The sequence below is a fragment of the Phaethon lepturus genome, unplaced genomic scaffold, assembly GCF_000687285.1.
Source record: "Phaethon lepturus isolate BGI_N335 unplaced genomic scaffold, ASM68728v1 scaffold48238, whole genome shotgun sequence".
In the NCBI taxonomy this organism is placed as follows: domain Eukaryota; kingdom Metazoa; phylum Chordata; class Aves; order Phaethontiformes; family Phaethontidae; genus Phaethon; species Phaethon lepturus.
The window spans coordinates 61,465-88,717 of record NW_010560726.1 but is presented as its reverse complement, the minus strand read 5'-3'; the positions used below and the strand labels follow the sequence as shown (position 1 = coordinate 88,717).

At 42.5% G+C, this 27,253-nt stretch overlaps 1 protein-coding gene across 1 annotated transcript in view; it reads left to right on the top strand.

Annotated features, from left to right (window-relative positions):
* Positions 1-115: 115 nt before the first annotated feature.
* The window catches only part of LOC104625965 (unconventional myosin-X-like), a gene marked incomplete at its 5' end in the record, with an annotated part of 33,861 nt that continues 6,723 nt past the window's right edge, over positions 116-27,253 (top strand). Inside the window, 15 exons of the mRNA XM_010293750.1 lie at positions 116-222; positions 4,552-4,867; positions 6,890-6,904; positions 7,480-7,513; positions 10,565-11,316; positions 13,423-13,546; positions 14,028-14,271; positions 15,080-15,175; positions 16,839-16,932; positions 17,544-17,599; positions 19,241-19,383; positions 21,172-21,366; positions 22,845-23,002; positions 24,253-24,376; positions 26,314-26,611. Coding sequence (XP_010292052.1) covers positions 116-222; positions 4,552-4,867; positions 6,890-6,904; positions 7,480-7,513; positions 10,565-11,316; positions 13,423-13,546; positions 14,028-14,271; positions 15,080-15,175; positions 16,839-16,932; positions 17,544-17,599; positions 19,241-19,383; positions 21,172-21,366; positions 22,845-23,002; positions 24,253-24,376; positions 26,314-26,611 — 2,756 coding nt within the window. The remainder of the gene's footprint in view (positions 223-4,551; positions 4,868-6,889; positions 6,905-7,479; positions 7,514-10,564; positions 11,317-13,422; positions 13,547-14,027; positions 14,272-15,079; positions 15,176-16,838; positions 16,933-17,543; positions 17,600-19,240; positions 19,384-21,171; positions 21,367-22,844; positions 23,003-24,252; positions 24,377-26,313; positions 26,612-27,253) is intronic.

Here is a 27,253-nt window from a genome sequence, read left to right as displayed (position 1 = left end):
GGCGGGGAGCGCGCTCTGTACTGCCGGTCACCCGGGGACGAAATCTCCCGGCTCTCCCGGGGACTGACTTCTTTCCTCTCTTTGTGTTTATTGAAACTCCTCCCCGTGGCGTCAGGTTTTCCTGAAGGAAGCTCTTGAGCAGAAGCTGGAGAAGGATCGGGAAGAGGAGTTGAGGAAAGCAGCTATAGTCATCCGGGCCCACGTCTTGGGCTACATGGCAAGGTCAGTGCTGGGGGCTGTCCCACCATTCCTGTGCTTGCGTGCCTGGGTTGCCCCGACCCCCTGCTTCGCTCTCCAGTCCCCTCGCATCCCTCCCTTCTTCCCCTCCCTGTATTCTAAGGGAGAGCTGCAGTATCTGCCCTCCCTGCCGGCATCAGTTCTGCTAAACCTTTCTGCACCTTCAATTCTGTGCACGCTTGCACCCGCCCTCAACCCTGCTCAGCAGGCTTCTGCAGGGACCTCTGTACCCATTGCTTGCCTCTGATGACACCTTTTCCTTGCCTTCAGGGCTCTCCTGGCTGGGCCTCACTTATGCTTTGGGTCCCCTCCTTTTCCTTATGCCTGTCAACTCTGGTTTTTGCTCCCCCTGCAAATTGCTTCTTCCTTACTTGCAGTTCTGCCTTTGCTCACCCTCTTTCCTTGCCCTGCCTGTTTGCCTCGTGATCTCCCTCTCTTTTAATTAACTCTTCAGAATTGGTTTTTGGCCAGCTTTGCACCTTTAATCTCCTCTTGCCGCTCCCTTTTGCACCTGACCAGAGAGGGTTGGGAGAACCAACTGCAGACAAACCGCCCCTCCTCTACCCCTCGAAGTCAGTGCAACAGCTGACTCCTTAATGGCTGTGGCATGCACGCTTAATCCCAGTAAGATGCTCTTTCCTGGCTGGTCTCTGCTCCAGACACCTGTCAGTCAGGGGTGTGAGGAGGTGAAATCCCTGGCCAGCAGAGCTGTTCCAGCAGGCACTCTTCTCAGAGCCCTAGCTACACCAGGTAGTTTATTTTGCATTGGGAAATGTGTGCAAGGGTTGTACTCTGCCTTGCCAATGTGCAATATCAGCAAAATATGCATTTGGTCTCAGGAGCTTTTATTCATTTATTTATTTCTCTCTAGGAAGACAAATAAGCTGGCCCTATTGTTTGTACATGAGACTGCAAGTTCTTTGTGTCAGGGCCTCTGCTCTATTTTACTTTATGTCTAGCATTTGGAGAGAGGGGTAGGGATTAGCACAGGAAAATTGATTTTTCTGGGAAACATCATGGCAGGCAAACTGGATTACTGCTTTTCTGAGTTCCTGGGAGGGTAGCTGCTGCCCTGAAGGGCTATGATGGAGACAGTGTTGCAGTTCCTCTTGGCTAGAAATCTTGCAGTCCTCCAGTCTCCACAGATCTGAATTCCTTGTTCCACATGTTGCTGTTCTGAGTCTCATCTTTAGAACAAGCTGCGCTTCTGCTGCCAAGAGTGGAAATCCTCACAAGCAGCTGGAGGTAACTGGACTTTGCAGGGGAGGAGAGCAGGGAGTGAGGAAAGAGCTAGGGAGGGAGACAGGAAAAAGTTTTTGTGAAGAGTTTCCAGTCGCGCTGCACCTGTATTGGAGAAGGTCCAGCAAGAGGGAGTTCATCTGGGCAAATGGTGAATGGTCTGGGCAGAGGTCAAGAGTACCAGTGTGTGCTGCCTTTAGCTTGATACCATTTCTGTTCATTTTGCAAGGACAAGTAAGTATTTAAATTCATTTGGTCTCATGCAAAGGGGACTGGCGAAGAAGTCCATATGCCACAGGAGGGGTTTTACTGGCTTCTCCCCTTTAGTGAACTTGTTCTGTGAGCCTGGAGAAGCAGTCCTAAGGGTGAGAACATTTTCTTTGCTCTCATTTGGACTAGGTGACCTTTAAAGGCCCCTTCCAGCCCAAACTGTACTATGATTCTATGATTCCCTGCAGCCTAGTGTCTCTGATCACTAAAATGTGAGACAAGAAAATCAAGCCCATTCAAATGACCCCATTTTTTGTAGCTGATCTGTGGAACGCTGAGCTGCAGGTGACAGCTTCACCAGCTAAAATATGCATAAGTGTACCCAGGCTTTCAGGATCCATGTAAAAATTTGGCTGTGTTCGTGGATGCTGCAAGACCTTACTGCTCAGGGGAAAAGACAGTAGGAAATTATTCCATAGCCCTGTGTTCTCTAGTCCTTGGAGGCAAAACTACTAACTACAACTCATCAACAGAATAATTAACTAAATTCCAAATTCAGCATTGGAGCCTTGCAGCCATCCCACCTTCTCTTGTGATACATGGTCAGGATGTCTCCCAACTCCTTGGCATGGGCTGCAGGTTGAATTTCTGTGGCCAGTGCAAGAGGGTGAGTGGAAGGCTGGAACGAGGGGAATGAAATTCATGGCCTGTGTGCAGCAGTTCCAGCTGAAGGGCATCTGCAAGCTTGGCTGCGGTCATGAGGAATGAGGGGGCACTTCAGCCTGGCAGATTAGCAGGCAGAGACGGCCTGTAGCTGGGCAGGGCTTGGCACATGTTGCACTTGATAGAGTTTCGGGCAGATGTATTTTGTAAAAGTCAGAGTGCCCTTTTTGATGCACTTATATCTGCCTTGGCAGAGGGTGCGTGTGCAGCTGTTCACACCCCATGTGCAGGGCATAGGGAGCAGGGTGAGGGGACTGCAGCCCAGGAGCAATTCATCTAAAACCTCCCACTTCTTATCACCTCTTCCCTTTCCTCTTCTTTCCTCTGTGCTTCCTCCCTTTGACTTAATACTTCTGGAAAAGAGCGTGACCTCTGCACGCTACTGCTGTTAGCATCCCTCTCCTGATTTTCTTGACTAGGCTGACGTATCTGATGTGCAGGGAGGTGGCAAGCTGTCAGCATGGGTCCCTGTTGCCATTTGAAGGGGGTTTGATGCCAGGAAGGAGATTTTAAGGTGTGCCTTTTTCTCAGGGGGTTGCAGAAGGCCTGTGGAAAGGGTACATGAGAATACTGTGCTATTTTCAGAGTGCTTTCTAGGACTGCGAGACCTCACAGGATTACTGTAACCTGCTGGCCCAAGATTGTGCGTAACAGCCCCATAGAATTTCCCTCTGCAAATTCTGGTTTGGAGTAAAGAAGATTTTGATTTGAATAGTACCAATGATCAGTTCCCTACAGCAAGATATTAAGGTGTCTAAATATATTAAATTACTTAAAAAAAAAATCCGCTTATTTCCAGCCTGAATAGACTTCAGCTTCAGGTCAATTAAATCTTGTTATGTCCCCCATTGGATAAACAGAAATACCACCAAAACATGGGGGTACTTTGGGTTCAGGCCTTTCCTCAGCCTTCTCTTCCTTAAGTTCATGGAGCAAGCGCTCTCTTTCTATAAGCCAAGATTTCTGGTTCCAATCCTGCTTCCTCAGAAATCACCTGGGGGTCTAACATTGTTCTAGAAATGGAGATGTTAACACTGAACACAGGATAAAAGTAGCTGTGCAGTCCCCTTCTACACAGTATTTCTGCTTGAAACTGTAAGAATCCCAGTAGTATTTTTTTCTGGGAGTGTTGGGAGTTTGCCTTCACCTGATGATCCCTGTGGCCTTTTTTGACTTGCTGCCTCCTAACATAGTCCCACATCAGGCGTGCTTGGCGTTTGATTCTGCAGTAGAAGACCTTATGTTTGGCTGTTTAATGTTTGCTTGAATCTAGCTTACAAATTGATCTAGATTACTGTGTAATAATAACCCTTTTGTTATTTGCCCAGTTTGTGTATCATGTACAAACTTGTAGCAGTGACTTTTTTTTCAGGTCCTCGATAAAAAATATTCGGTAATGCAGAGGCAAGAACTGACTTTTCTAGAACTTCGCTAGACTACAAAAATACTGAATGATCATTCTTTTCTTTTGGAGCCCTACCATTTTTTTTGGTTTTAAAGTACAGCAATGTTGATGTTGATACCATTATTGTTTAAGCGAAACGTTGTGCAATGTAAGTATATGTTTATGGGAGCCTGTTACAATGTTACATTCAGCAATCAATATTGTAGTATCGCTATCTTTTCCCCCAAACAATACAAGATTAATGTGACCAGATCTATTTTTGCTCTGTTTTTGCTTTTCCTGGAGTAATTTGCTTTTGGCCACTTAAAAGATGGGGCAATATGGGACTTTGTTCTCATATAGTAAGGCCATTTCTATTTTTCTATTATAATAAATCCACACTGACTGATTGTGCTAATTGCACAGTGGATGTGTGCAATGTGCAACGCAAGGAGACTTTGGGCCAGTGGACCTTCTCTTTCCATGTGCCAAATATCTGTCCTTCATCCTCTGAGGGTGTTCACAAAAGTAGGTGCCCACGGGAACACATCAGTGGTAGATACAGGAGTGAGAACAGTGAGGAGAATGTGATTTACGGTTAGTGGCAGGAGAGGAACAGAAATTGTGTCATTTCTGGGCAACACTTTCCCAAATTCATTTTTCTGTGGATGTGGTGAGATTGGGCAGTACACCATGGCATGGGAAATGCAAAGCACGTATTGCTTCATGGCACATTAAGTGTCTGGTTCTGTTTTTAGGAAGAAGTATCAAAAGGTGCTAGCCAGTGTTGTTATAATCCAAAAGAACTACCGAGCATACTTCTGGAAGAAGAACCTGCTGCGACTGAAGGCCTCTGCAGTCACCCTGCAGAAGCACTGGCGTGGACGCCTGGCTCGCAGCCTCTACCAGCACCTGCTGCAGCAGGAGCTCAGGCGGAAGCAGGAAGTGGAGGAGAGGAGGAGGCAAGAAGAGGAAGAACAGATCAGAAGAGAGGAAGAGGAAAGACAATGGCAAGAAGAGGAGGAGCGTAGGAGGAAACAGGAAGAGGAAGAGGTGAAAGAAAGGTACAAGATGGTATCATGCACTCATAGTTCTCTGGCACTAAAGCTGCTGAGGTGTAAAAGCGGGTCTGGGTCACTGGCACGATGGTGACACTGGAACAGCAATTGCATGAGACAGTGTCCCAAAGCCATGGGGCAGAGTTGGGGTGGACTATGGGCAACTCAAAACAGAAAAGCAGAGTGGAAAAGGAGTGTCCTGTTTCCTTTAGGAAAGCTAATTCTGGTGTCTTTTTAGCTCAGTTTAGTGTTTTTCTGTTTTGGAATGTACATGAAAGGAGGCAGTTTCTCTGATTGGGCAGAGATGCATAATTTTCTTATTGCCTTTGCAGTGGTAAAGGAAGTTTTATGTGGCCTTCCAAAATCTGGAGGGATTAGCAGTGTGAGAAGGTACCAGAGTTCATGGGTCTTGGTGTGTCCAGTATGCTGGGTCAGAGAGCAAGATGGGCAGTGCACCTGTGCTGCTGCTGCAGTTCTTACACTCACGAGAATACACATCCTCTCCCTGTTCCTGCTGCTGTGTATCTCTCATCAGGGATATGGATGTATTGAGAGATCAGGAGGAGAAAGAAAAAGCTAATGTGACAAAAAGAGACAATCTATGAGCAGTGACAATACACCTATTGAGAATCCTGCCCCTCATGCATCATTTACTGTTCACTCCATGGTTGCCTACATCCTATCCAAACTGGGTGAGATTATTCTATTAAGTCTGAACAAATAATCCTGCGACGTTTTAAGGTTTTCGTTAATAGTTGGTTACATTTCTTATAGGCTTTTTTTACATACTTGTCCTGAAGTTGCATCTTTGGAGATTAAGATGTGTGACAAGCATCAGAAAATTCTAAGGCTAGAAGCATATCACAGGGGAAAGAGATTGGCTGTGGTTTCACTGGAGACAGCAGAGTGATGTATCTGTTGGGACAAGAACTGGAGTCAGTGACACCAATGATGAACAGTTGGGTCAAGTAATATGTTGAACGTCACTGAAAGCTCCATTTTATCGATATGTCAGTTTTCAATAGCCTCATCAGCAACATGAAGCTGTGCCAGTTCAGAATGTCAGTAACTAGTTTGAAGGTATCATATGCTATGGATGCTCTCTTAGGTCTAAAGTCCTCATTGTACTAAGTAGAGCTTGTCCCTACCTAGTTTTAGATAAAAGGACCTATTTAGCTTATTTGTTCTAGAGTGTTTCTGCCTCTGCTCTCAAGTTCCCAGCCCATAAAGACATGTTGATCCCAGCATCATTGTAAAGAAGCGTCAGTGTTTCTAGGAATCAGGTGAACTGCTCATTTTGCTTTCATTTTCTACTTGATGTCAGATGGCTTTATTCAGAGTGAGAAGCCAAAAAGGCACTAGCAGATGAGCTTGGCTAAATCCGGAACTTCCATTTGACCTCAAAAATGAGGTGGAAGTCCAGAGCAATTACAAATCAGCTAATCTACTGAGAACAAATGAAAAAACCCAACAAACATGCAGAGACAAAATGAGAAGGACCAAGATGCAAAATGAGCTATGATGAACTAAAAGTTGGCATGCAGTTATTGTGCATACGCTGTTAGTAAAAGGGAGACATAAAGTAATTTGGTCTACTGTTCAACATGAAGAAAAAATTATAATGTTGAGAAAGCTGAGGTATTTGATGCTGTTTTTATTTCTCTTCCCCAAAAGCCTTAGCTGTTGGATACCAAATACAATTAGCACAGATGTGCAAGAATTCAGAACCTATCAGGGAAATAAAAGGTTAGAGAATGCTCAGATAAATCAGATACAAAGAAGTCAGCCGGACTTGGTGAAATTAATGTTTGGGTACTTTGAGAACCGGCTGAAGCAGTTTGAATCAGTAGCTATTCTTTTTCTTCTCCTTTGTGGATAGCCGTGGACTTTCCATAAAATTGGAAAATTCCAAACATATAATGATCCCCTTTTAAAATGGGAAAAGGAAGAATGAGGGAACTGTGGACCAGTCAGCCTAACCTCAATTTCAGGAAGATACTGAAACGAATAATCAAACAGTTGTAAATGCTTGATAAAGGAGTTAAGAGCCAACGTGAATTTCTGAAAAACAAACAGCATTAAAGTTATCTGTTCCTTCTGTGATAGCTTATGACATGCCTTGTGAGTAGGGAAAAGCCATAGAGGGTAGGTAACTTGACTTTGGGTAGGCAGAGGGTAGGTAAGGGCTTTGACATGTTATGACAATACTCTAAGACACTATAAGGAACGTGGTTTGGAAAAAAGTAGATGAAACAAGACTAGGATTTTTCGTTTTACTGCACTGTATTATTGCATTTTAATCAGTAAACAATAGTAGGTTTTTGTTAAGTAGGAGAGAACTCTTGAATGGGATTCTTCCGTGGTCTGTGCTGGATATGGTACTAGTGCAACATCTTCGTAATAAGTTGGATGAGGAAATATGAGTATCCTGATTAAATTTGCCAGACAAAACCATCTGGTGAGGGGCTGTAAGTATATAGCTAGGCAGAATTACAATTCAAATAATTTTTGCAAATTAAAAAAATGGTCTGAAAAACATATGATAATATTCAATACAGACATATGCAGATCTACAGTTAGGGATAATCAAATGCGCAGAGAGAAAAGGAGGAATGCCTGCTTCAACAGCAGGAAGAAGGCCTGGAGGCTAAGTTGAGTATTAGTCACCAGTGTCATGCTGTGTGAGAGGAGAAAGTAAATGCTGTCTATAAACAAGATTGTTTCTGTAAGATGTGGGGTGTTTCTCCTGTTCCACTTGGCACTGGTAAGGCTTCAGTTGGAGTACTGTCCCTAGTTTTGGGTATCACATTTCAGGAAGAATGTGGATCACTTGGAGATGGATGGAAAGCAGCAAGAAATATCAGAGGTCTGAAAAATGCGAGGAACAGTTGCAGGGATTAGTGTGTAGATTGTAGGTGGTATTCTTGATTTGTTTTAAAATGGCTCTGCTTCTTGAACTCTCATATCATTTAAGGCAGTTATTTAGCTCATAACTACTGTTAGAGATCTTTCAGTAGAGTTGGAACCATCTGGATCTCACTTATGTCAGCTTTCATTTACAAACATTTCCTGGATTTTTTGAGAGAGAGCGCGCGCACAAGAGTGAGAGCTTTAAGGACTTTTGTGACTTGCAACTGCAATTTAGAATTTGGCTGGGAAAAGCTGCAGGCCTGGGAAATAAATATTTTTGCTCTCCTGTTCTGCTTGAGGTTGAATCATAGATTTGAAAGTTACCACTGCCAGTCTGAATTTAGCTGCACAGTGATTGCTAGAGGCAGACTCTTCCATCCAGCCACATCCTATCCCTGCTCCCTATGTATGACCCTGGCATTTGTCTGTTTCCTAGTTCAGTTGCTTGTAGCGTGCTCACTATTGGAGAAACAGGCCATAGCGACAGCTTTCCCTTGAAGTACAACCATTTTGATCTGAGTGGAGATGCAGCACGTTGGGATAGCTTTTTTCCTCTACTCATGTTTACTAACAAACTCTGACTCTTACAGCCTTTACTAGTAAACTAGGTTTTGCATGCCACTGAGAAGTTACGCAAGCTGGAGTACCCAGGTCTTCAGAATAGAAAGTCCTCAGCTTAGTCATTTAACAGAGTACAAAAATTTAATAACTTCTTGGGAGCTTTAATATAGTAAAAGCAAAGCAAAACAAATTCATTGCTGGTATTGCAATAATTTTCTTCTGTTTAAAAAAACCCCACAGTTTCCTGATATCTGTCAATTATGCATGTACAACCTGATTTAATATCCACAGACGTAAAGTACTTCAGAAGATTCTGTTTACATTTATCACCAGTCTAACTGATCTGCCTTTCTGTCACTGTTTCCAATGTCCTTCCTAGTGTGTTCCAACTAATCCAATTTCCTGATTGATCTGAAAGTTAAGTGCTTGGGGAAAAACTGTTGTATCCACAAAGGCCATGCCAACTACAGAGAATTGGATTTTTACTAAATTACAGAAGCTTTTGTATTAGACTTACAACAGATACATTATTTTAATGTTATCCATGGAGGGGAAAATATATCCATGTAATTCTAAAAGCCCCATGTAGGAGGACTGGGTCTGTCTGTGACACTCATGTCTTGTTTTTAACAGAGAAAAGGAGCAACTGAATGTGCTACTCCAGGTGGCTCAGGTAAGTTTAACAGCCGTTCTTTTCATTTCTCTCAGTATCTGTGAAGGGTCCTTCATGGCTTACGCTTCGCCTGGAGCTAATATTGTTATTGTGGCAACACTATTTGAAAAAATGGGCTTTGTTCACTCAAAACCTGCAGGTGTTTGGCTTTGACAGAGGTACATAGAGTTAACAAGGTGGGTTTTTTTTTTCAAGGCTCATGTACCAGCTTGCTTCGTTCTTATTTGAAAATGTCTGTATTGAACATGCAGCATCCTTTTTTATCTCTACTGCTTGAGCTTATTGCATGACCTTGTGATGTGCTACTCTGCGACACAGTCTGTTTTGCTGGATTGTTGCCTGTAACAGCAAAAATGAGAGTGCAAATGGCTGCTACCATGGCTAAAATAAACCCCTTGTAACTGATCTAATTGTTTGTTGGTACTTGATATATCAAAGAGCAGACCACCTACCCTGAGGTGTGTGAAAACAGCTGTGTATCTTGTTACTTCTTTTTGCAAACCACTTGTTCCCCAGTTTCAGGCCAGCTCTGTTCAGAAGAGATGATGGATTAGAGTATAAAAATGTATTTGTCCGCAAGTAAGAGTCAAGTAGAGAGCAAGCAACAGAGTAGAGAGCAAGCAACAGGGTAACTGTAAAGAAAACAAGGATGTGGCTTAAGTGGGCCAATTCATTGGCTGCATTATCATACTCCTATCAGGAAGTACATTAAATCCTCTTGGAATTTATTTTTGCTTTTTCTTGTGTGTGTATGTTTTCAACATCCTCCATGGAGGGGAGGGTGGCTTTATCTTAGAGCTAAACATCAGTGAAAGTTACCAGTATCTTCTATCTTCTAATTATTGTGTACTTGCTAGAAAATTCCTGTTGCTTAAGTGTGGAGAATAGAGGAAGACAGAGTCTTCAGCAGCCAGCCAGCCATCATCCATCCAGTGATGCTAAAGAATGCCAAGAAATTCCAGGTGGAGTTTTGGTGGGGTGAGGTTGGAGTGGATACAGTCCTGCTTCATTGCAAATACCCCTTCCAGACCTAGATTCTGATGGTCAGACCCCCAACTTAGGAAGCATCGAAATCCCCAAATGTTTTAATGAATTTCTGGGAAATCTTCAGCTCTTAAGCAGGCTATGCATATATGTATTTGTGTATAGTTGCTTTCTCCTGTATGTGTGTGAGAAAATTCAAAAAGAGAAGATGGACTTTCATAATGCTTTTATCCAAGTAGTAGTGTACAAAGGGCTGTAACACGAGCAGCAGACAGAGAGGCTTTTCTAAAAATTCACTGATCCCAGTGAGCTACTCTGTATGAATCAGAAAGGAGGAAGGAAAAAAGGAGGTACCTGAAGATCCCGTAGTTCTACCTTTAGTTTTTACACCATGGATGATTGCAGAAGCTGGTCAGAAAAGGAGAGGGTGCTTAGAGTCATCTTTTTGCAGATGGGAAGTACAAGGCAAGCACAGGAGGTAGAAAGATTGAAAGATCCAGGCAAGGAACACATACGGGTTGAAGAAACTGCTTTAACACTATTATAAATTCTTTAAGGTGGAAGCAGTAAAGACTGTGGAGGTAGATATTCCCCTGCAAGAAGAAGAGAGACGTCAGATGGAGGAGATCTTAAGACTGGAGAAGGAGATTGAGAAGTTGCAGCAACAGAAAGAGGATCACATGTCTATCATCTGTGAAAACACCAGGAATGAAATCAATCGACAGCGAGAAGAAGAGATCCAGAGGCTGGAAAAGGAGGCATCTAGGGTTGCACAGGAGTTCTTGGAGCTGCTGGATTTTGGCAATTTGGATGAAAGTGTGCAGAACTTGGAGCGCTCACTTTCCAGTGAGGGGACACTCAACATTGACTGCAGTCTGGTGGCACCGCTAGCTGAAGAAGAAGTGGATGAGGGTTTTCATGCCGATGACGAAGGACGGCCAACTTCCAGTTTGATGGTCTTGAATCGGCACAGCACAAGAAACAGCGATAACTACTCCGAGGAGGGTGTGGACACAAGCCTTTCATGTCTCCAAAGGGAAGTGCGAGAGGTTGTCTCTGCTCCAGAGAGAACCCCTAGCCCCAAGGAGCAGAGAGCCCTATCTGACCCAGCAGAAAGCATTTACAGCACTGCCTCAGATACGCAGAGGAGTAACAGCAGAGAGATGGGAGAGACAATTTACACTTCCCCCCCGGATGTGGAGTCTGACTATGACCATGAGGAGTTTGATGGTTGTGGAGATGCCGGTAGCGCCTCAGCTGAGCCTCTGAACGGTGAGGAAGGTCTGAGACACTCCCATGGTACCAGCCTGGACTCCAACCGTGGCAGCCTGGACTCGGTAAGAATCCCTCCCTTCACCTTTCTGGACATTAGTGTGACTTTGTTGATATTTATAACATCCTTGCCTTCTTACTGTATGCCTGCTTGCTCTGGGTATTGTTACTAATATATAACTTTCTCTTAGATCAATAATCAGCTTGGAAAAAAAGGGAAGAGTCGTAGATAGGCTGCAGGCCAGAGGGCTTGTGATTATCCAGTGTTACTGATAGGCGAGCTAGCACATACATACCTAGGCTATTTTAGATTGTTTCCATCACCTTATATTAATGTAACACCTTTTAGGAAGACTGAAAGCAGGCAGCTTGTATCTTGTAGGTTTATGTTCTACCTCAGAGAGATTTCACAAAAGTAGCCTGAGCTTCTAGTGGACAATCACAAGGGGAAATGTGAAAGGCTGGGGTTTGATTTGTTTCTATCACTAAAACTCCTCTTGTTCTAGTCCTGTTATTGTTCAGAGTCAAGGGTTTATTTTCAGCTGCTGTGTACAAGTTAAGCTGTTCTAAGGCTCGAAGATATTACTGTGCCGATCCAGGCTGGGTCCCGGTGCACACAGTCAAGACCACTGAACCATTCCTACCGCAGGGACAATGACAGGGTAGTAAAGCTGGGCTATTAGCCTCACACTTGAAGCATCTCAGCTTAGATCCCACACTAGGCTCTGGACTTCCTGAGTGCCCTCAGGCTAGTTGCTTAATAATGCAACGATAAATCCCCGTACAGAACAGGATGTCAGATAAGCCCACATAAGTTTGTGAGGAGTTCAGGTGTGAAGCCAATGACAGCCATAAAAATAGTTCAGATAAATGATGTCCCTGAGAATAGAGACTTGAACTACAAAATATCTTTTAGAAAATGATTGATTTTTTTTTTCTTTTTTTAAGGAATTGAGTTTGCTTCCTTTGCTATTCTTTTCCAATGGCAGATTGTGACCCTTCTTAAAAAGTTGCATGGTTTTTCCTGTTTGCATTTCCCTAATGTCAGCTGCCAGCCATCAGAATTTTTTATGATGCTATCTGCTTGAGTAAAGGTACCTTCTCTGTGGGCAGGTAGTCACAGATCACTGTCAGGTAATCTTCAAGTCATGAATTATTCTGTCACAGCCTGGGCCAGTTTCTACCATTCCTCTTAAAAGTGTAAATAGAAGTGGAGGATTTTATTGGGCTCCTCAGTGAGTAAGACTCATGAAAAATCTGGTTGATACCATGTCATGGCATGAGCCACAGGAAGAGAGAGCTGCAGCTGGGTCAAGATCCCATCAGTAGCTGCTGATCCAAGAGTACCTGCTTTTTGAAACTTAATGGCAAGAGAGGGAGAATGAATGAGTGGAACAGGAATGAGACAACAGAGGAGCACAGAGGGGTCACACAGAGAGGACAGAAAGGAAAAATGAACAGAAGCAACATGCATCTGAGGAAGGAAAAGGTCTAAGGAGCTGCCTTCATTAGTATTAAATTAACAAAGCCGATGCAAGGAGGTTGTATTTAAGGTAAAGGAAATGATAGGGTAATTTGGGATTTCATGTGTGAAGTACTTTCTTATGGCTGAGGGCCATTAGTTGGAGAATAGGGATGAGTAAATCCTGTACTATTATTTCAGTAATTTAGATTTTTGTTTTCAGGGTTCAGTTATCCTGGAATGTGCTTTTTTTCCTAATCAAACCAACAAAAGACATTTCCTTGCTGGGCTTAGATTAGTGCTCCATCTTGTCCAGCATCTTGGCATGCCTGACAAAAAAAAAAAATCAGAAAAATCTTGTAAAATGAAAAATTCCCTCTTAATCCCATTAAGTCATATTTTGGACTGTGGCCTCTGCCTTGAAACAGGAAGTTTTTTACTGCAGGTAACTGGAGTTTTCTAGCCATGTCCACTGCCGAATGTCACCCTCCTTTCTGGTATGAAAATTCCATGCTCTGGAGACTCTTGCTTTAGGCATTAATGGGTAAGCTGTCAAGCCTTTAGTTTTACTGTATTGCTTTTTTAGTAAAGGGAGTATGTGTAGTTTTGCACCTTCTGATCATGGGACTTCCCTAGCCTTGTTACTTTGCTTCAGTCCTCCTGCGACCAGCAGAACCCAAGTAGCCTGTATTTCTTCTTTTCCCTTTAGTTTCTGGACAGTGAAGAAGAAGTGGATGTTTACATTGATACAGATGAAGAGTTTTGTAATGGACGAGTCACTATCTTCAATGGCTCAGGACCACCCTATTTTCACAGCTATCTCTACATGAAGGGTAAGCGGCTTTAGCCAAAACCATGGAAGGATGGGATCCAGGAAACCTGTTTTCCTCTTCTTTTTCTCCTGAATCATCATCATCATCATCTGCCCTTAGTTCTCTGTTTACTCTTTTTTTTTTTTTTCCTCTTTAAAACAAAGAGGTAGGAGGTAGATGTCAGGGAATTAGACTGGATATCTTTGCCACTAAGACCTAATTGTGCACACTTGGTATGGGCTTAAATGACTCATTCTGAGCTACAAAACTGAAGACAATACAAAAGTATTTGAGTAGTGCATATACTTCTGTATTTTTTGTTGGTTTCACTAGTTTGTTCTGTTTTTTCTCTGTCCAAACTTAAGCATAACCTTGTTCTCTCCCTCAGCTCCTTTGTTCATGCAGGAACTGAAGTGGCAACTAAGTGTCCATGAAGCAGGATCAGAATGAAAACATGGCCCTTGTTGCATGTCTGATGAAATCTTGCTCCCTTGCTTTGCAGGAGGTCTCATGAACCCATGGAGGCGGCGCTGGTGTGTTCTGAAGAACGAGGCCTTCATGTGGTTCCGCACCAAGCAAGAGGCACTGAAGTCAGGCTGGCTCTATAAAAAAGGTGGAGGCATGTCAACACTTTCACGCCGCAACTGGAAACGCCGTTGGTTTGTGCTTCGAGAATCCAAACTGATGTACTTTGAGAATGATAGCGAGGAAAAGTTGAAGGGGACAATTGATATCAGAAGGGCAAAGTGAGTGAAGAAATAAATCCTTTTGATCCCTAGTGTTCACTGTCTAAATCAATAATGGAGGGTTCTTTGGCCTATGGAGCTCTCATAGTAAGGGAAGGAAAAGACAACTAGAGCTTCTAGTTTTACTCTGGAGAGAGTTTGGAATTACTTGATAGTTCTTTTTCCAGTCTTGCATTTCATAATCCGGCAGAAGCTCTTTCCAAGCCATGGATGAAGTCAGACCATGAGGGGCTAATTAAGTACATACCCCATGCATTCTCCCCTACCCTGACTCCATCTGTTTCCTGGCTTCTCCAGGCATTTCACGGAGGTGGTATGAAGCTCACAGCGGGATTTGAATTTGGCAGCATGTACTATGCCTTTTCCTGAGCCCTGAATGCTCTTTTTGCTGCCATAGCCAGTTCCTCAGCTCCTGCTGTAAGGAAGGGGGACTAGTCACCTATTTACCATTACGTGGGCCTGTAAAGTGCCAAAAAGAGTGGCACACCTGCCTTTGTAAACAGGCCTCTATATCATCCTCCCTTTTAGTTCTTCTTCAATCTAGTCTGCTGGTGTCTTGAAGAAAATCCATTTAACACTTTAAGCTTTGCTTTTGTGGTAGATTAACTGTACAAATCTTTTTAAGGTGACCCTAAAAGTCTTAATGTGTATTAGAGGAATTTTGTATTTCTGTCGTAGTTACAAGCCATCTGAACCAGTGATTTCCTTTCTGTATGTTGAATGGTATGATGTGAAAAAAATTGGCCAGATGGAATTTATGCTTGTAAAAGGTTTTCAGTTTTGTCTCTTGTGATTTGCTGTGTTCCAGGGAGATTGTGGACATTCATGAAAAGGAGAATGCCTTGGACGTTGTGACAGAAGACAGAATTTATCACATTGTTGCAGAGTCACCAGAAGATGCAAGGTATAAGAGGGAGTTTTGTTAGGCTGGCTTCATTCAGTGCGAGTCTGACCCAACTACTCATGGGAGAACCTGGAAAACACAATCACTTCCCTTTTGCTGGAGAAAAGAGAGGTTTCGTTCCAGTGTGTCATTTTGTCCTTACTGGGAGGTACCATACCTACTTTGGGGACTCCCTGTTGCAGCTACTGAGATGGTGGTTCAGTCTACCAGTCAGTCAGAGGAGTGCTACCTTTTTATGTGTCTGTAAGCATGCTGAATTCAAGGGTTACTTCAGGAGACACACAAAACCTTAATATAAACTGGAACATCTAATAGCTGATTTATTTATTAAATGGAATCTTGAATCAAACAAAAAGTCTATTCATGTTGTCTGTAAATGATTGCGAGAGCAGCTGGGTTTTGTCCAGGAGACAGAGAAAAGGCTGGAGCTTATCAGAGTCTGTAGTGTCATCTGATAAAAATCTTCGCAGTGCAAAGCAAACAAATGACTCATGCCCTTCCGTGTTGTCCTGGCCAGGCAGTGGGAATCAGTTGTTTAAGGGCAGGTTGGACAACCTGTTCTGGCTATGCAAAGCCAAGTTAAGAGATTACTGTCCCTAGCTGCTCGCATCTTCTCCCTTTTCCCACTCTGACCAAGGTTTGTGCTTTCTCAGCCCAGCCAGTGTAACTGTTTCTCTGATCTACTTTAATCTGATTCTGTGAAGTTACTTAGGGTCTGTTGTTATTTCATTTGGGTGTAGAGAGAGGAAGGGGGAAAGTGTTTGGACACAAAGAAATGTCAGAAATAGACTAAAGAACAGCAACATGAACAAGAAACGGGCAAATGCAAGGGGCAGTAGCTGAAGAAACAGTAACTTCTTAACCCAGAACTTCCACAACGGGAATAGGCACACCCTAAGATAACATTGCAGAATTGCTAGGGTGAGTGTAAACCAAATGTGGCCTCTGTCAATGCCATATAAGTGTCTGTTCTGAGGGAGAAGAAAGCACCAACACTTGCACTAGCAAAGGGCAGATTAGCAGATGTCGTAGAGTATCCAATTTGAGAATCCTCCATGAAGTCTAGATGTTTGCTGATCTCACTGGAAGCTGCAGATAAGAATCTGCTTGTTTTGCAACAGAGGTTAGCCTCCAGATATGTCTGTAACGAGAAGCCCTTTCACAGACAAATAACTTAACTCCAAATTAACTTATAAAAAAACCCCATGATTGTTTGACAGCCATATGACTTTCAAGTTTATGAGCAGATCAGAGAGAGACTACTTAAGAAGGCTCCCAGGCGTCACTAGGACTGTAGTCCAGGAAGATTCCCAACTGACCCTGTCTTTACAACCACTGTATGGTTTTCTCAGTATGCTGATGTGTGCTCCCTGGTAAGGCCACTGTTTGCTTACAGTTCCTTGAATAGCCAGTAGAAAAGTGGATTTTGCAGGAGCAGCTGTCAGTGGGTTGGAGAACGTGCACAGAATTTTCATGGATAAATAAGGAGGAAGGAAGACATTAGAGTCTGGTATGATCAGCCCAAGAGATATTTTGTAGCATAGTCCTCAGGAAATTGTGAATGAAGAAATTTTCCCACAGGCAGCTTTCCAGGTTCCATGATCATATTCTAGAGCTAGCTTCACTACCCAAATCTTAACTTTCCGTCTGTTTTGATTGCCAGCGGTTGGTTTAATGTCCTGAGCCGAGTACACAGCGCTACAGTGCAGCAGCTGAGGGAAATGCAAGATGAACAGGCCAATCCAAAGAATGCTGTGGTGAGTTACTGTGCATGCTTAGAGCCCTCTGTGTTTAACTGTTTTGCACATGTTCTTACAGCACTTGCAGTGCTGTAGTTTATGAGCAGTATAAGAAAGTTGGACAATTATTATAAAGGAACAGCAAAGCTGATAGAAAAGAGGGTAAGCAGTGGGGAACATGGCGCTTGTGGTGGGTGGTGAGAGCACCAATAGCTCCCTTTGGTTTGAGGGGAAGATGGGGGCTGCCTCATGCAGATAAAAATGTCTTTGGATGGGATTATTGGGACTAGTCTGGGTCACAGTTATTCCAGACAGAAGATATGCAGTTGGGAAGAACAGTGTATTATATGTTTTGCTAGTACTGAGATACTAGCAAAGGCTATTTCAGACCTTCATAATGCTCTCTGGAAATTTGTAGCTCTTTTTCCTCCAGTCCTGTGGTGCCCTTGCACGTCTTGTCATGCTGTTTAGGGAGCAAAGATGACTCACTCGTGCCTTTCTCATATGTTCACTTCTACTCAAGCTACTGGAATTCAGAAGAATGTTTTCAGTTCCAATCCTATTCATGAACGAGAATGTAATTTAAGATGCAAGCAATTCCTGCTATCTGTTCCTTTCTCACTGTACAGGGAACCCTGGATGTTGGCCTTATTGACTCTGTCTGTGCCTCAGACAATCCTGATAGGTATGTACAGCAACCTGACCATCTCTTAGTTCAGAAACTCTCTAACATGTTTTTGTGGATAGGTCCAGTTTTTGTCTGGGGTCTGCAATTGTTTAAACTCATAAGAATTTATCTCCAAGCAAATAAATATAACTAAAGTCTTTAACTTGTTTCAAGCTATGTCACTTAACAGGCATGAAGTTCACACATGTATTTTCTTCATGTGAGAGTTTTTCCTTTCCCTCTTAAAAGTGGAAATGACATAATCTCAATGTCAAGAAATTGTACTCTTACCTATTATTATCACTGAACAAAAATGTCCAGCAAAAGCAGCACTTGCAGTTTTTCAACAGAGTAATTTGGGGTTAATCTTGTAAATTTATGGGAAAGAAACAGCATTGTGGAAGAATAATGGATTAATTTAGAAATCTGTACTCTTCTTGAAATCCTTGCAATGCAACGGAGCACAGACCTTTAGTTCTCAGATTGGTTAGTTTCAGAGAAGAGATTGTGGTCATTTCTTATCACTTTACGTTAACATTTAATTATTTCCGACAGTGTTAACAGGTTCAGCTAGGGCAAAGATTCTTACTACAGTGTTGAAGTAAACTGTTAGCTATTAAGTTATTTACCTTTGTGGTCTGTTTTTTTTCTCACACAGGTTGCCAGGACTTCGGGGTTACTAGTTTACAAAACGCTTATCTCAGTAGCAAACTTAAGATTTCGTTGATCTTTTAGCCAGCTCTCAGCCTGGGCCCCTCATAGTAAAAAACTAGGCACAAATAGTAAGCTGAAGAGTCAAAATTTGTTCATGCATCTGCTGAGATGCATTCTTCTGGAGTATCAATGTTTGAATGAACGTTAAACAAATTCCAAGGAGAATGCTTATTTTTCAGCCAAAGTTTTTATGCTGCTTATTTTTATCTTCCATAGGTTTATGCAATGGCCAGACAGTTGCTTGATTTGCACCTTTTTACCTTTTCATAATTGTAATTCTACTTTTCAGTGTCTTTTTTCTCCTAGAAATCCATGTTTGCCTTTAAAGCTTTCTGAGTCTATCCTCTTGGAACTGGTCATATTTTTTTTTTCCGTTTTCTTGTAAAGCATCAGTTCTGTGCAGAATTGTGAATATTCTTTTCATAGGACACATTTGTTGCAAGAGAAGGACAAAGTCATCTAGGAGCAACATAACAGTTTTCCCTCTGTTTTGTCAGGATCAGCTCATCCTTTTTAAAACCAATCTCAAACCCATTTTAGCTGACCCTGCTGGGACCTACGCTTGCTACTGCGTCACTAGTTTTAATAAGTACGAGGAGAATGGCTGTACTAGCTCAGCCCAGTGGTACTAGCACTAGCTCATTCCAGTCAGAGGGCAGAACAAAGTCCTTTGCTTATGAACCCAGGACATTTTACAGCTGGTCATTAGCTAATTAATGTTTTCTTGTCTTTGGAAATAGCTTTTGAAAGCTAAAATTTATCTGGTCTCTGCATTCATCAGTTTGTAGGAGATACTCTTAAGTCTTTCTACACTTCTCTGTAGTTTGCATTCAGAAAATCTTTATGCATTGTTTATGGGAAGGTAGAGGACGTGGCTTTTGGTGTGCGATGAGTTGAGATATTTGTATGGCTATGACCAATTTTAATGCTTCTGTTTTCTGGCAGACCAAATTCTTTTGTGATCATCACAGCAAATAGAGTGATACACTGCAACAGTGACACCCCTGAGGAGATGCATCACTGGATCTCCCTGCTGCAGAAACCAAAAGGCGAATCTAAGGTTGATGGCCAGGAATTCCTTGTAAGAGGTAAAAGAACATGCATGCAATTACAACACGTGAAATTCATCTTCCATTTATAGTCTGAGGGGGACGTTTGATTGTAGCTAATCCAATCTAGGGTTTAGCTGCTCCTCAAAGATAATCATTCTCTGTCCTTTTCCACCTTCCTGCCCACTGCTTGCTTCATCCTGTGTTGTCCTGGCACTGCCTCTTATCTGATTCTCTGTCAGGAAGATTCAGAAAGCTAAAGGTGGCAAAAAATACCTACTTCTTTATATGTTTAGTTTTCTGATGTTAGTTCCATAGCCTATTTCAACATGTTCCAGCAAATGCCATCAGGGAATAGGAGAGAGCATGGCTGCTGTTTAGGAGCAGCTGGCTTAGACTGACTATAACATGACACTGCAGCTTTTGTTTTCAGAAAGCTCTGTTCCTTCTGACACCTGTCGTGTAGAGAGGGAGGGAGAGATATCTTTGTGGGATTGCTGCTGTCCTCAGCTAAAACAAACTAACCTGATTATGGTAGACATAGTGAGGCGAGAATAATTTTCTGAGGCTGAGCAGAAGATTTAAATTACGTCTGCAAGTTAGAGCTTAGTTGGAGATGGAGCAGCTGATGCGTGAGTAGTGATCACATACATATTACAAAATATTCCCCCATTTGTCTCAAATATTTTAAAATTTCTTTAGTACTTTCAGCTCATCACATGGTCTTAAATACAAGAAAACACACCTGATCCAATCTGTGGAAAGCAAGTGCATGTGCAAATTGCCTCACATCTTCCAGAAGGTATCTATGAGGGAATAAAGGTCTGAGAGTGGTCACAGCAAGGCAGGAGGACAGAAAGAAAAAGGTGTCTTATATAAAAGTGTCACCAAAAAAGTGACATAAGCCTTCCATCCTGGTCTTAAACATTTCAACGAGATTGAATGATATAAAGCAGATTATCAGACAACAGCTTGAGTACCTTAAATTCAATATACTTGGAAGGCAACAGTTCCTTTTATCTCATATTGTCCATTAGTTAAAGAAAAAAAGGAATGCTCCTTTGTAAATTCAATGTATGTTCTGCATTTCACAGCAAGATATCTGTGTGACAGTGGTATAGCCACAAAGGCATATATTTGGGAAGGTCTGTCTCTTTATCTTTTCTTTTTATGGAGCCTCTGGGCTCAGTGATGAGCCCATATTCTTTGAACTTTTTGCCTTGTGGGTGGACATGGCTTTTTACAGCTCTGAATAGAAAATTGTCTTTTTGACAACTTCAGCAATGCAGACTGCCATTTTTTATAATACTGAATTTTCTTTGCCTTTTTTTTCTTCTTTTGTGGGGAATCTAAAATCAGAGAGAAATTTATTTTTCCTGACCGTGGGAGGAAGAAATGCATTGTAATGCTTAAAGACCTTTCTATTAGAAGACATGTATCACCAAACCTTTTCCACTGAGGTTTGGATAGGCATTTGGCATGTCTTTGGAAGAATGAATTGTAAATTATTTATTCAGATGTTTGTGACTTGTGAGGAAAGCATCTTGAATAGAGGGTGCCCTCATGGCAGTGGCAAACTAAACCACAGATAACTGATAAAAAATACATAGGACTGAAGGATAGAACAGCTCTGTGGAAAACTTTGGGCTAATTTCTTAACAGTGACTGTGCAGGGTACTGCTATAGCCAGTAAAGCAGAGCTGGCAGGTCCCAGCATGAGCCTGTTGCAGAGAGTGGAGTTCTGGTCCCAGAGTTAGAGAGCCACCAGGCAAGAGACTGGATTGCTGTGGTGGTGAAAGCATTGACATGTTTGTGTTCCTATGCTAGGCTGGCTTCATAAAGAGGTTCAGAGCAGCAACAAGATGTCCTCTCTGAAGATGAAGAAACGCTGGTTTGTTCTGACAAACACTGCCCTCGATTACTATAAGTCATCTGAGCGCACAGCTGCCAAGCTTGGCACGCTTGTGCTCAATAGCCTCTGCTCTGTAGTGCAGCCTGATGAGAGGGTCTTCAAAGACACAGGTAAGAGGAAAAAAGTGGTAATGAGTAGACTTTCCATGTGTGGAGTTGCCTGCAGAGGGGATGGTGCAGGAATGTAATGGTGTGTCATGTTCAGAGGTAGTCTTGATGTTATCTGAGGCTCTGTGTCTGGCTGCAAACATCTTTCCCCACAGAAACTGTAGGAGACTTGCAAAGGGCCAGGGAATAGTGTGCAAGTGGCGCCGATTCCCTCACACCTGACAAGAGATACACAGTGCTTATGTTTTTTTCACTGAGTAGTGTCACTATTTATCTAAGTGTTTCCCAAATTTGGGAAAGGGGTATGAGTTCTTAAAGTTGAAATGTAAATACTGATTAACACTGTAATTACCAGTACATCTCCATAAATAGCTGTCACTTTGTAGCATGACCTACATTTGACTTTGGGGTCAGTGTTACTCTCTTAAATAACAGCAATGGCATACACTAAGTCTTTTTTGTAGCATCACGTGACTTTTTAGAACCAACAGATGACAAGGGCCTATGCTTGCTTTTTGTGCAGTGTGACACAGTTCTGGGAAGGCAGGATCTAGCATGATCCTCCATTGGGATGGACCTGGGATTATAAGGCAAAGGGTGAATCCCATTGATAAAGAAGGTGAAGCTTAGAACAAGTTTTGAAATACTGGACGTTTGAATACTGGAGTCACCTGGGATGTTTTTAAAAAGGGCTGGAAGCAAACTGGAAACTGCAAGCGTGTAGTAAAGTGAGATGAGAGGAGATTTATTCTGCTCACTCACAAGAAATTGTCCATGTTTTTGGTCTCAACAGATGTCTAGGGCTGCCTTCAGCAGAGTGAATTGTCATCTCCCTGACCTGTTCTCTCAGTTTTATGTCAAACATAATGGCCTCAAGTTGTGCCAGAGGAGGTTTAGATTGGATATTAGGAAATATTTCTTCACTGAAAGAGTGGTCAGGCATTGGAACAGGCTACCCAAGCAAGTGGTGGAGTCGCCGTCACTGGAGGCATTCAAAAAACGTGTAGACATGGCACTTTGGGACATGGTTTAGTGGGCATGGTGGTGTTGGGTTGATGGTTGGACTTGATGATCTTAGAGGTCCTTTCCAACCTTAATGATTCTATGTTATTTTTAAAAGTTACGAGAATTGATTTGGCAATCTGACTGGGTGCTGTGTGTAGAGTGGTCATTTTCTGAGTGATTAATAGCACGGTGTAGCCCAAACCCTGTCTGTGAAAGTGAGCTGCCTGGTTGGCAGGGAAGTATTCGTGTTACACTGTGAGATACTTGTATCTTGGAAAGCTGTCTTTGTGCCAAAACCTTGACTGGGACCTACCTGCTGATAAATAGTTTTGGGAATGGGGGATGTCAATTTTAACCAGACACACCAGATGTTATTATCAGAGCAGCAAGGGTTTTCCCCAGCCACATGCTAGAGACAAAAAGAGAAGATAAAATGGAAGCAAGTTTCACCTTCCAGCTTCTTTGTGTCTCCACAGGCTATTGGAACATCATTGTCCATGGGCGAAAGCACTCGTACAGACTGTACACAAAGCTGCTGAATGAAGCTATGCGCTGGGCCTCTGCCATTCAAGGTGTCATTGACAGCAAAGTTCCCATAGAAACACCTACACAGCAACTCATTCGTGACATCAGGGTAGGTGGCATCGTGCTAATTCCCAAGTGAGCTGGAGCAGCTAGATCACTACTGGCCTTACCCAGTCATTGCTGAGAATCTGGCAAGAAATGGAGTTGCTGTCTTAGGGGAGAAAAGAAAAATAAATTATTTCTTAGAAATCTAAATAATTGTGCAACTAAATAATCAAATCTTAATGTGAATTTTATTTTGGATTAGCATGTTAACTGATCTGTGTAAGTTTAGGCTACAGCTGCTGTGTAATTATGAATTGCATGCAGGATTACACCGTTGAGCATTTGCAAATCCCTTCTGCATCCTTTCATCTCCCTAAGCATCCTCTGAACACAAATATAAAAATTTCCATTCCTACCAGCCATGTGACTTTGCTGTACACTAAAGTCCTCTTCGCACCTTGGGCTTGTGTGTAAATAGCAGAGTAAAGGGTAGAAAGAAAATATCCTTCAAAAAAGCAGGACTTCTGCCACTGTATCAGGAGTAATGTTTGAAAAGGCTTCTTTCCAGAAACTCTGGCAAATTAAATTCAGAATCTTATTAGAAGACAGACCAATGCATATTTCGGAAGAAATTTATATGTAAACATATACTTTGTGATGAACTCTAACCTAGATGTGAATAGATAGTAACTATTCAGGAAGAAAGAGCTGGGAGTGATTTAGAGAATCTTGGAAAACTTCAGCTCAGGGTTCAAGGCCAAATGGAACGTTAAGTATTGCTAGGGAAGGAATATAGGACAAAATATGGAAGAATGTGATGCCAGCGTGTGTGATAGTGACAGGCCCAGATTTTGAACACCATGTGCATTTTGGTTGTCTGTTCTGGTGTTGTAGTTGTAGTACAACCAGACAAATTCAGGGAGGACAGGCTCATTATTACATACTAAACGTGGCGGATCTGTGGTCAGAAAGTCCATTAACCATCTGCTGTTGAAAGTTTGAAGGATATACCAGGGAGGAATCGTGCCATACGTGCCTGTTACATGTCTGCATTACGAATCAGTCGCAATCCACATTTGAAGTTAAGATCCTGTGCTTGGTGACCTTTGGTATGACCCAGCATGGCTATTCTTATGTTGAATTTTCAGAAATAATGTACAGAGTAATTTTAATATGTGAGTTATGTTTTGGTTGTCTAGTCCCTCTATGGACCTCCAGAAACTTAATAAAGGTGGTTCAGCTTGAACTTAAATGTTCAAGGACATCCTGTGAAAGACTATCCCCATTTGAGGATAATTCTTTTAATTTTTTCAGGAAAACAGCACGAACTTTGAAGTAGTGGAACAGACATATAGGAGGAACCCAATCTTGCGATATACCCAGCACCCTTTGCATTCCCCATTGCTCCCACTACCGTATGGAGATGTTAGTGTCAACTGTAAGTATTTTACCGATGTGACTGAATCTGCTCACATTTTGAGCATCAGTGTGGAGCGTGAGCACCATAAAAGTGGTCTGTAAGCTCTCTCTATGCAGGTAGAGTTCATTTGGGGCAGCATAGCCCACAGGTTTCAGAGAGAGGGAGCAGTCCCTTTCTTCTACCCGAAATGTATTCTGTGTCCACTGCCTTGTATCTTAGGAACACACTGAATCTTAAAGTAAATGGGGGCAGATAGTTTATCATCCATCTGGGGGATGTGCAGCCTGTCATGCTTGTGCTGCAGTTGGGTTACAAATGGCTCCAGTGCAACTCTTACAACATAATGACCTCATGCAACTGGCAGTGGGATAGTGTTCATACAGAAGCCACTGTAAAATCAGACTAAATGAATCCTTTCTTCAAATGCTTCAGTAACATGAAAGAGCTAGACTGTTTGATAGGCCACCAGAAAACCAAAGTGACTTGCTGATGATGCCAGACTGTTTGGCATACTAGAACTGAAAGCTGCTGCTGAAGATCTGTAGAAGAATCTCTAATGTGAAGCGACTGGGCCACAAAATCTTTTCAGAAATTACTTTCAATCTTGATATGCAAAGCAATGTATATGGGAAGAACAGTCTGCCACATAGGCAACGATGGGGCTGAGTGATCTGGTTCTGCTTGGGGAAGTGAACACATTTACATAGCTATATGAAAATGTCAACTCTTGTGCTGAACACAGAAACAAAACACCTAATGCAAGGTTTTGAAAGCTTAGAAAGGGAAAAAGAAGGTCTTTGTGCGACTGTATTGATGTATCATGCACCTGTATCTTGAATATGGGATGCAGTTTGGCCTTCCACATTTTAACAAAGATACAGGAGAAGTAAAAACCTACCCAAAGATAATCAAAGGCATAGAAAAACTTGTCTACAATTATGAGACTAAATAGAGAAGGACTCTTCAGCCTCAGAAAGAGGTTTTTAGGGCTAGAGGACTGTCATGGAGAAAGTGAAAGGGGAGTGGCTGCTCACTGTCTCTCAAAATACAAGGATCAAATTAACTGGCAGATTAAAAGCACAGAAAAATTCTGAAATACAGAAAAATTACAGAGCAAGTACTTACACTGTGGAACTTATTGCTACAGGGCTGTGTATTTGTATTGTACAATTAATGCATGGCCACTGGGGAAGCAATGGCTGTATAGGAGACTCAGAAGGACCGACAGCCCCTGAGATGTGCAAAGGAGAATGCAAGCCTGCAGCAGTGTGGTAGTATCAAAGACTTCAGAGCAATTCAAAGCAGACATTTAGGTGCTTAAAGAATGTAACCAGTGTTCCTGTAGGCATTTTAAACCTAAACAATAGATAAAAGCTGCGTCTGTGGTACAGCAATTGGGCAAAATCCTGTGTTGGCTCAAGGGTTAAAGCTAATAAGGGCACAACACAGAATTTTGGAAGTATGTAAGCCAGGCTTTGCTGTCTGCATTCAGGCACCTAAAGCCTTAACTGCATTAGTGACCCTCTGCTTTATAGCTGCTCCCAGGTGAGGAGGCAGTTTATACAGAGATGACTTTCTGCCACCCCTCTGCCTGTGTCTGCAGATGAGGAGCCAAAAGGTGTCTCTCGGCACCTCATCTGTAGACACTGATGCCTGAACTAGATTTCAATGCTAGTTTCCCATAAAAACATTACTCTGCTTTTCTGCGTATCTAAAAATGGATTTGCAGTAGTGACAAGCTAGATGTTGGCAAGTACTAACTAAAACTGCATTTGTACATTTAAAGGGGAAGCGTTAATGAATTTTGAGTATAAATTTAAGTTCAGGAGATGAGCTAATGCTCAGGTTGCTGTTCTTCTGCGACAGACTAGTACAGTTGCTAGTGAAGTACAGGGCCAGTAGAAGATGAGGGAGATGCTTACTTCTTGTCACTTCTGTTTGTGATCATTCCCCAGTGCAACAAGAGAAGGGTTACAGCAGCTTACAGGATGAAGCAGTGAAGATCTTCAACTCCCTTCAGGAAATCGAGACAGTGTCTGACCCCATACCCATTATCCAAGGCATTCTGCAGACCTGCCATGATTTAAAGCCCCTTCGTGATGAAGTGTACTGTCAGCTCATCAAACAAACTAATCACATGCCGCATCCCAACAGTACTGGGAACCTGCACCACTGGCAGCTGATGTCATGCATGAGCTGCACTTTTCTGCCCAGTAGAGGGATCCTGCGTTACCTCAAGTTCCACCTTAGAAGGTACGTGTCCTCTTCAATTGCAGCCTGTTTCCTTTCTCTCTGCTTATCTTCCACTGCCTGTTGTAGACCTGTCTCGCCCTCCTCCTGTGCAAACACCTTCCTGTGGTGTTGCAGCCTCCTACCTTTGCGTGCAATTCTTGCCGCCAGCTGCTCTGTTGTATTCAAGCTCCCCTCCCTTGCCACCCATCTGTTGCGTGGAAAGGATGTGGAAAGTAAGGCTGCCCAAACAGAATACTGTGAAACTGTGTTAAAAGTGGATTTACAGCCAATCAATTAGTGCTTACATTCTCAACTTGCAGGAACGGTGAGGCCCATACTTTCATATTCATTGAAATATGTACTGCCCTGCAGCTGCCACAGTCCAAATGTGTACTGTGGAATAGTGGATATACTGTAAATCCAATTTATAATGTTTCAAGATTTGTTTGCTTAACTAAGCACATAACGTTTACAATTTGTATTTCTAATCTGCTTTAGCCTCCAGTTTTCATGAACTACATAATTTACATTTCTTCCCAATTCATGTTCAGGACCTAACGCAGCTTTCCAAAGCAGTCTGCGTTGGGGCTGAGCTGCAGCCATGTAGTCTCACTCTATTCTTTAATGATGAGAAAGATCAATAAAATCTATTTGATTCCTTCC